The sequence below is a fragment of the Stomoxys calcitrans genome, chromosome 4 (assembly GCF_963082655.1).
Source record: "Stomoxys calcitrans chromosome 4, idStoCalc2.1, whole genome shotgun sequence".
NCBI lineage: Eukaryota > Metazoa > Arthropoda > Insecta > Diptera > Muscidae > Stomoxys > Stomoxys calcitrans.
The window spans coordinates 153380089-153390439 of NC_081555.1; the positions used below are offsets into that span (position 1 = coordinate 153380089).

Below are 10351 nucleotides of genomic sequence, written 5' to 3' on the forward strand. Positions count from 1 at the left end.
ATTTCCATTTAACAAATTAAGTTTTTTATCACCTTTTTGGATTAATTCCTTTCAGTGTCTTTAACCATGACTCATACATTTCTTTGCCATCCATATATTGTAAAAATACACCTGAATATGTAATTTTTTGTTATGCATCGTTGGAAAAATTCATTATCATTTGTTGGTCGTTTCGCTGCAACTGCTGCTGCTTCTGCTACTGGTCGATGTGGACCCATCAGCTTAGTGGTAAAATTCTGATGGTTACTGTTGATCCAATTCTTCCTGCATTAACTATGGCACTGTTTAATTTTGTTTTTCAAAATTCTTTTGTATGGATAAAATTATGCATGTAACAACATTGACATTAAATTGTGGCACAGGAATGTAGTGCTGGCTGGCACTGTCACCACCATAACCAGTCACCACTATTTTTTGTTATTTTTCCCTATCCAAGGAACCATCCACCCTAGTTGGTCTTAGCTGTTCGTGCTATGTTGGGGCGGAAACCTGAACTAACCATTAACGACAAACAGTCATCGTTTTAGCCACCTCAGCAGTGTCAGACAAGTCTACATCAGTGTCATTGCCATCGCTGTCAACATTACTTAATATTTCAATATCCAGTATTGTCTGCAATCAAAACAAATTCAACCATGAATTCATGAAATATTGCTGATGTCAAAGGAACAACAATTGTTCACAGCATTAAGTCGCAAGCATAAGAGGTTAACTAACAAAATGTGTTCTATAAAGAAGATCTGAAGATTCAATCTAAAGTCTCTGGACGTCCCATATAAACCTATCTGCCGATTTGACTTCTTGAGTCCCTGGAAGCCTCATTATTAGAGATGGGTTTCTACCGGGTAAATACCCAACGCTTGGGTATTTATTGGGTAAATATCCATTAAATACCTTTTTTTGGGTAAATACCCAATAAATACCTTTTTTGGTCTAGATCGGACCATATTTGGTTATAGACCACATAGACCGATTTATTTGGTTCCAAGAGGTCCGTGTATATGTCTGTCTCTCCGTCAGTTGTAATCAAGCTACAGATTTTAAACATTGAGATATTGCACTGACTCGTATATCTTCTATACGCAGATTAAGTTCTTGAATGGGACAAATCAAACTATATTCGGATATAGCTGCCATATAGACCGATTTGGCTAATTAGGGTCTTAAGCCCGTAAAAGCCGCATTCGAAATTTGAAGCAAGCAATTTTACTAGGGGCCCCGATATCCAATCCGAATATGACTCATATCGTACCATATTTGCATATAGCTGCCGTATAGAGCGATCTGCCGATCAAAGGTCTTAAGTCCTTTGAAACAGCGAGTTGATTAAAGTCTCCCGATATATGGTTCAGATCGGTCTTTATTCAGATATAGTTGTCATATAGACTGATCTGCCGATTAAGGGTTTTAAGCTCATAAAAGCTGTATTTATAACCCGAAATTTTATATCTGAAATTTGACACAGTGACTTGTATTAAGCCTCCCGTCATCGGATCAGCATATGGTCCAGAAGAGACTATAATAAGATATAGCTGCCAAATAGACCGATCTTACAATTTAGAGTCTTAATCTCATTAAAAGCAGATTTTTTTCCGATTTCGCTGAAACTGTGACTTGTATAAGAGTTCTCGGAACCTGAATCAAATATGATTCAGACCAGCCCCCATTTGCATATTACTATGGATATGGTAGTGGAGTTATAGTAAAAGAGGATGGTTATTTTATCCATGGTGGTGAGTATCCAAAGAACTTAGCACATTTCTATTGGGTTGCCCAAAAAGTAATTGCGGATTTTTTAAAAGAAAGTAAATGCGTTTTTAGTACAACTTAGAATGAACTTTAATCAAATATACTTTTTTTACACTTTTTTTCTAAAGCAAGCTAAAAGTAACAGCTGATAACTGACAGAAGAAAGAATGCAATTACAGAGTCACAAGCTGTGAAAAAATTTGTCAACGCCGACTATATGAAAAATCCGCAATTCCTTTTTGGGCAACCCAATACTTGTTATACCCTCCACCATGTGATGGGGGTATACTAACTTCGTAATTCCGTTTGTTATATATCGAAATCTTGGTCTAAGATCTCATTAAGTAAAAATATTCTTGATCATCATGACATTTTAAGACGATCAAGCCATGTCCGTCCGTCTGTCAAAAGCACTCTAACTTTCGTAAAAGTAAAGCTGAGTGCTTGAAATTTTGCACAAATACTTCCTTAGTAGTAGGTCGGTTGGTATTATAAATGGGTCATATTTGTCCACGTTGGGATATAGCTCCCATATAAACCGAACTCTGATCTTGAGTTCTAGCCTATAGAGGGCGCAATGCTTATCCAATATGGCTGACATTTTGTACAATAACGTTTTGTATGACGTTCAATAGTATTGTCAAGTATGGTTCGAATTGGTCCAAAGCCTAATATAGCTCCTATATAAACCTATCTCCCGATTATACTTCTTCAGCATCTAGATTCTTCTTTGATTTGGCTAAAATTTTGGACAGTGACTTCTCCTAAGACCTCCAGCATACGTGCCAGGTATGAGCTGAATCGGTCTCAAACCTGATATAGCTCCCATATAAACTGATCTCCCTATTGCACCTCTTGAGACCCTAGAGGTCGCAGTTTTTGTCTGATTTGGTAGACATTTTGAACAACAACTTCTCCTACGACATTCAAACATGGTCTGAATTGGTGCATAATCTGATTTAGCTCCCATATAAACCGATCTTCTGATTTTACTCTTTGAGCCCTTCTAGGGCGCAATTCCTATCCGATTTGACTGAAATTCACCATCCAAACCAAGTATGTCTTGAATCAGTCTAAAACCTTACATAGCTTCAATAACATAGCAATCCTTATCAATACCGGGCAAAGAATTTAACAAATGCAATCCATGGTGGAGGATATATCAGACTCAGCCCGGCCAAACTTAGCACGCTTTCACTTGCTATATACCCACTACCTTAGGTAGAGTAAGGTTAGGTTGAATGGGTTGCCCACCAAAGGTGAGTTCACTCGAAGGCCAGTTTCGTCTCACAAAGAAAATGTGAGACCTCGTACTAGAGGTTATACACAAATAAAAGAAAGACAGGAGGAGTGGAGAAACCCGAGCGGGGGGTGAAGAACCGCCCATTCCTACGTAAGCAAGGATCTACCTACGCCTTAGCTTGTGGCACCCCCCCGTCGGAACCATTCTGTTCCCTCAACAAACCTCAAGAGAAATACCAGAGGTACATTTGCAAGTTCACCCATATCACAGAAGAAAAGGCTACCCAGAAAGAAGAGCCTACGTCTTTGCAGACCCGGACAGGAAGTGCTCAATAGTCTTCTCCCCATTCTCATCGAGTCAATTCCTACAGAAGTCATTGTGCGGTATCCCCATGCGCGCCGCCATGCGTCCTATGGCACAATGTCCGGTTATGACCCCTGTCAAAGTTCTCATCGATCTCCTATCGAACGCCAGCAACTGCCTCGTCCTCCTCCGGTTGATGACCGACCATAGCGCAAACAGGGTTATGACCCCTGTCAAAGTTCTCATCGATCTCTTATCGAACGCCAGCAACTCCCTCGTCCTCCTCCAGTCGATGACTGGCCATAGCGTAAACATCTACCGAGTCCCACCTCGCCACCGACGCCGCTCTGGCCATCCCATCTACAGTGTTCACTAGCTCGACAAATGACACATAGGCAAGGCGAATGACTGGCCGCCCGGCGGATACGAACCCCTCATGGCACACTCCTCCGCCCTCTCATTTCCTGGAATCCCTTCAAGCCCAGGATTCCAAACAGTTCCCCACGCATCTCGACCTCACCATCCTCGACCACACCATCCTCGACCACACCATCTACGACCTCACCATCCTCGACCTCACCATCCTCGACCTCACCATCCTCGACCTCACCATCCTCGACCTCACCGTCCTCGACCACACCATCCTCGACCTCACCATCCTCGAGCTCACCATCCTGGACCCCAAGGCCATGAGCGCCACCATACTGTCCTGTCCTGTCATACTGTAAATTCTGAGTTTCGACGGCGGTAAGCCGGTCTTTCCGGGCAGTCCGGCAGTCTCAGAGACATGCTGATATTGAGTGCATCAGAGTAGACCCCCAATTCAGTCCCTGACTCCATCTTGGAGCCATCTGTGTAGATCAAAGTCTCATTCTCCTCAAGTAAACCATCCGCCCTCCATTCGCCCTCTCAGGAAAATGAATCGCGAATGCCCTCACTTCAATCGGCAATGGTGCCAGGCCAAGTAATCGGAGATCCTCCTCAGTCTACCCTCTGTATCCAGAATCGAACTGTGGCCGCAACCATTCTCCCATGCCGAGCTCTCTCAGCCTAAGCACGACCCTGGCGGCGCAGTTCCAAATATAGGCCCCAATGGGCTGCATATCTAGCATCACCTCCAGTCCTGTCTGCGGTGCGGATCTCAGTACCCCTGTGATCCCGACGCAGGCCAGTCTCTGGACCTTCTCGAACTCCCTCGCACGCGTCCCTTCCCTACGGCATGCCGCCATAGGCCAATACTGGTCTCAAGACTACGTCCAATAAATGATCCTGAGAGTCACCCCCCACTCGCTTTCTACCGAACATCCTCCTGCAGTAGTAAAAAGTGCTCAATGTCTTACGGCTTCTTTCCTCGGTGTTCCTCGTCCAGGACATTTTCGAATCGAGGACTATGCCTCGGTACTTCGCCTCCTTCGTAGCCGCAGGGTGACTCCGTCCAAGGACGGGAGTCTGAACTCCGGTATCTAATATCTACGCGTAAAGAGCACCAGCTTCGTCTTCCCTGGGTTGGTCCTCATTTTTGGTAGCCCATCGCGACAACCTCCTCAGTGACCCTCCCATGATCTCGCTGATCGTCGACAGAAACTTGCCACGGACTAGCAGCACGACGTCGTCCGCATAAGCCGTAATCCTCGTGCCGTCCCCACCGAAATCCATCTATTAATCACGAGGTTCCACCGAATCGGTAAGAACACCCTATACCCACTGCCATAGGATGGACCGATCTAGCCGTGTCCGTCCGACCGTCTGTCAAAATCACGGTAGCGGTCGAACGCTTAAAGCTAAACGCTTAAAATTTTGCACAGATATTAACTTTTGATGTAAATCATTAGGGATTGCAAATGGGCCATATTGGATCAAAATTTTATATAGCTCGCATATAAACATGTCTCTCGATTTAATTTCTTGAGCCCCGGAAAGCCGCAATTTTTGTACGACTTGGCTAAAATTTTGCAGATATGTTTTGACTTCCAACAATTGCGCCAAGTGCGGTCCAAATCCAAATCCAACCTGGTATAGCTCCCACATAAACTGGTCTCCAATTTAACTTCTTGAGCCCATACAAGCCCCAGTTTTTGTCCGATTTAGCTAAAATTTTGTAATGACTTCCAACAACTGTGCCCAGTACGATCCAAATCGGTCTATACCTGATATAGCTCCCATATAAACCGATCACCCGATTTTATGTCTTGAGCTCTTACAAGCCGCATTTTCTGTCCCATGAAATGAGCATATAGTGTTCTGTTATGACTTTCAATGCGCAGTAAAGCCCAAATGGGTCTATAACCTGATACAGCTCCCATATAAACCGATCTCCCGCTTTAACGTCTTAACTCCTTACAAGCTGCAATTTTTGTTCGATTTGGCTGAAATTTTGCATGTAGTGTTGCGTTACGACTTTCAACAACTGTGCCAATTACGGGTTGAATCGGTCTGCAACCTTATATAGCTCCCATATAAACCGATCTCCCGATTTGACTTCTTGGGGCCTTACAAGCCGCAATTTTTGTCCGATTGGGCTGACATTTTGCATGCGGTGTTCTATTACATCTTCCAACAACTGTGCGCAGTTCGGTGCAAATCGGTCTATAACCTGTTGTAGCTCCCATATAAACCGGTCTCCCTATTAGCCTTGTTCGGTTCCTAAGATCTGTAATTTTTGCTGGTTTGACAGAAGTTTGGTATGTAGAATAAAATTATGCTCTTCAACTAAATTTAGTTGGTATAAATTTTTAGCAGAACTTAGCACGCTTTTACTTGTTTTTGAATAATTTTGAAACCAAATTTATTTTTTGTTTGCGAAAGTTTAAAATTTTGTTTGAAAAAGTTCATTGTGAAAATTTTTGTATGAAAAAGTTCATTTTTGAAAATGTTCTTACTCAACATCTTTCTAATGCAATTTTCATAAGGAAAATTTTCTTTAAAATAGTTCAATATGAACTTCTTGATTGAAAGAGTCCATACTCAAACATTTTGGTGAAAAGTTCATAATGAAAATTCGTAATAAATATTTTTCTAAGAATAAGATGTTGTATGGCAAATCAAGCTTCGACAACATTTTAATATTCTCTTATACTCTTTTGCAAACTAAGCCTTCATGCTACAATACATTGTTGATCTTTCTGTCAAGGACGAAACAAAGCTATGAAAATATGTCAACACCATGAATTTGGTTTTCAAAACCTACTCACAAAATGAAACCTTAAGAGATAAAAAAAAATAAAAATAAATCCTTGCATTGTCTGTCTTGCTGGCACAGAAAAATCGTTATGAATTTTGATAAGAAATTCATAACATATTCCACGAATTTGACTTTGTTATTTTGCACTCCTGCTTGGCATTGACAGCCTAGCTAAGGTTGAAAATGGTACTTGAGCCTAGGTGTGCTACATTTCAGTGTTGTGATATTTCAACCACCTTTGGCTGGCATTTAATTCTTTTTAAAGCGACAAAAAATAATGAAAGGAAAAGGAATTTACATAAGGAAACCACCTGTTACAATTTTGATTTAATTGAGAGTAGTCAGTTTAATAAGAGCAGTGGACAACCAGTACCAAATTTTTTGATATCCGAAGGGGGGGCGGACCCTCCCCCTCAACCAATTTGCAAAACCTCTAGATCTCGGAGATGTGTGCATCGATTTAAGCGAAATTCTGTATGCCACCTTATGGTACCTCAAAAACACGAAATTGGTAAAAAATTTTGGGGTCAAATAATCGGGGGGACGCCCCATCCCAAAATCCACCCGAACGTAAATGTGCACTAATTGGGACAATATGGGTATCAAATGAAAGGTATTTAAGAGTAGAGTACGAATTTGGTATACAAAATTCACTCTTAAGTTTCAGGGGGTCCCCCATCCCCAAAAAAGCCCCAAGAGGACACTTTCACCGCTTTGGACAATATGTCTATCAAATGAAAGGTATTTGAGAGTAGAGTACGAATTTGGCTTTAAAATGTTGTCCTAAGTGTCGGGGGCCCCCCACCCCCAAAAACACCACCCAACAGGAAACTTTAACCGCTTTGGGTAATATGGATATCAAATAGAAGATATTTAAAAGTAGAAAACAAATCTGAGACAAAAAATTATTTTTTGGTGTCTGAGAGCCCTCTCCACCATCCAAAACCCCCCAGCAGGACAAATTATACGATTGAGAAAAATGTGTATCAAATGGAAACTATTTAAAGGTAGAGTCCAATGCTTACATAAAAATTTATTCCTTGATATCTGAGGCGCCACCCTACCTCCCTAAACCCCTCAACAGGACATGTTTACCGATTGGGACAATATGGATATCAAACGAAAGATATTTGGAAGTTAAGTACACATCTGTTATAAGAATTTGGTCCAAGGTATATAGGGGGCCTCCCGAATCCAAAAAACACCCAAAACGGGTATATTTGTCCAACGTCACAAAATGTCATTCTTTTGCCAACTGGTTGTGATGGGAGTTATCAACACAGTTTATGAATCTTTACTGATTGCAGCGAGTCTTTGGGACTTGACTACGACTCTGGTATGCACAATTAGGTCAGAGTCTGGGACCGGCCCACCCGCTAAATACCCTTCAATAGGACGTGTAATTCGATCGGAATAATATGTCAATTAAAAACAAGTAAAAGTAAAAAGTAAACAGTAACAAGTAAAAAAGAAGTCAAGACCCAAGATCGGTTTATATGGCAGCTATATCAAAACATGAACCGATATGGCCTATTTACAATCCCAACTGACCTATACTAATAAGAAGTATTTGTGCAAAATTTCAAGCGGGTAGCTTTACTCCTTCGGAAGTTAGCGTGCTTTCGACAGACAGACGGACGGACGGACGGACGGACATAGCTAGATCGAAATAAAATGTCACGACGATCAAGAATATATATACCTTATGTGGTCTCAGACGAATATTTCGAGTAGTTAGAAACAGAATGACGAAATTAGTATACCCCCATCCTATGGTGGAGGTTATAAAAAAGGTCTATGACAGTATATTTCGAAACTAATGTTGGTATAAGGATTCAAGTATCTGGGTCACGTCGTACCGTTACGCAGGACAGTAGATCGCGACTCAAATAAATTGTCGTTTGGTTCTTAGCGCCGGGGAAGCCAACCCTCTGCTCCCAATAAACGCAAAGCCAAAGTGTCCTATAGGATGACCGAGAATATATTGTTCTCAACGAAAGGACATATCAAAGGACAATCCCCCTACCCCTATACTACCCAAAAAAAGAAAATAAGAATAATACGAAATAATATATGAAGGCCGGAGGCCACCGTAGCGCACAGGTTAGCATGTCCGCCTATGACGCTGAACGTCTGGGTTCGAATCCTGGCGAGACCATCACAAAAAATTTTCAGCTGTGGTTTTCCTCTCCTAATGCTGGTAAAATTTGTGAAGTACTACGCCATGTAAAACTTCTCTCCAAAGAGGTGTCGCACTGCGGCACGCCGTTCGGACTCGGCTATAGAAAGGAGGTCCCTTATCATTGAGCTTAAACTTGAATCGGACTGCACTCATCGATATGTGAGAAGTTTGCCCCTGTTACTTAGTGGAATGTTCATGGGCAAAATTTGCATTTGCAATATACGATCAGGTAAGAATAGGACACAAATAAAAGGTCTTTGGTAGTAGAGTACACACTTTACCCTCAAATTGGGACGGACACAGAAGGACCTCCGGAACGTTGAGATGCCACACCGTTCGAACTCGGCTATAAAAGGAGGCCCCTTTTCATTGAGCATAAAACTTGAATCCGACTGCACTCATTGATATGTGAGAAATTTGCCCCTTTTCCTTAGTGGAATGTTCATGGCAAAATTCGCAGCGGAGCGGGTCCTATCTAGCTGGTATAATATATACTCGTATATAATTTTACAAGATTATGAAGATATGCAGGGTGATGGGTTTACATGTTTGCTGGTTTTTTGTAATAATGTTAAGATATTGTATTTATTAGATTATTTTATTCGCTCTCTTGTTAATGCCAAATTCATTTCATTTTCGGAAATACAATCACAACTTAAAAGCTTCACCAATTGACACAAAACAATATGTTTTGTGAGGACGAATGCCATCTTTGGCAACAATTTTTACAATAAACTGAACCTTATAGCGACCTTCCATATTCAGGGCAAATTCCATAGTTGGATTCACTTTGAATGGGATGGTGTGATAGGTATGCTTAAATATAAAAAAGAACGAAAATCACAAAGGCTTTACCTTTCATAGCATTTAAGCTTACATTGTAATTTGTGGGGCATAACTGCTCCTCTTTAGGCACATACTTAAAAACCCACTCATACAAAAGCGTATTGGTATTCCACATTGTTCGGCAGAAATCCTTTCTTCTAATGGAGTATGGAGTCATTTGCCAAGCGCCACGAGCCATTTTAAACACTTCAATCTCCAACTATTCCAAAGAGAGTGACAGTAAGTGGGAAGTCATTGATACATTCCGCTTAACATTTTTCTTGAAGTATACACCCCAAAAACTTACATCTAATCGATCTGTTGGATCAACACCCTCCATTTTGCTGGTGACATTACCGCTAATGTCAAAAAGTTCACCATCAAAATCAAAATTGATTTCGCTTAAATCCACAATATCGTCCAGTCCCATCATACTCTCGCTGCAATCAGTAAAGATTCTCGAACTGTCGAAAATAAACATGAATCGAGTGCCTTCAGCTAGAATTGTCAGGAAAATAATGTTAATAACCCCCAACACAACCAATTGGCAAAAGAATGACATATTAGTGAAGAATTGAAACTTTAAACTAGCATTTTTAACCCAAAGTTCGATATTTATAGCGAAATGGAATCTAGGCTCTAATATCTATTAAAGATAAGTATTGTTTTGAAAATATTAATTAGGGCATGGAGTTATGTCATAGGAAATTTACACGACTCCCCATGTAAAGCCTCTAACCCGTAATTAGATTGTATTTTTATTCGAACATAACACTGCAGCTTAGCTACAAGCGATAATTTAGGAGGGGATATTCCCTAATCGAAATTAGACTTTTTTTTTTATACAGAAGAGTTGTATTGGGTTGCC

General features: G+C 41.1%; 1 protein-coding gene across 1 annotated transcript; it reads right to left on the reverse strand.

Annotated features, from left to right (window-relative positions):
- Positions 1 to 501: 501 nt before the first annotated feature.
- LOC131997054 (uncharacterized) lies at positions 502 to 9916 on the reverse strand. The gene is made up of 4 exons (XM_059367320.1): positions 9791 to 9916; positions 9536 to 9703; positions 9388 to 9474; positions 502 to 612 (listed from the first exon to the last, which is right to left on the reverse strand). The coding sequence occupies exons 1-4, from the start codon at positions 9914 to 9916 to the stop codon at positions 502 to 504; spliced, it is 492 nt and encodes a 163-aa protein (XP_059223303.1).
- Positions 9917 to 10351: the final 435 nt, after the last annotated feature.

Bases quoted from the DNA above. Each gene is read 5' to 3' on its own strand.
- LOC131997054 (XM_059367320.1), bottom strand. From the start codon at position 9,916: ATGATGGGACTGGACGATATTGTGGATTTAAGCGAAATCAATTTTGAT. The intron at 9,704-9,790 runs GTAAGTTTTTGG...TCTTTGGAATAG, and splicing joins ATCCAACAGATCGATTAGAT to TTGGAGATTGAAGTGTTTAA. The intron at 9,475-9,535 runs GTAAGCTTAAAT...TTTATATTTAAG, and splicing joins TATGCCCCACAAATTACAAT to CATACCTATCACACCATCCC.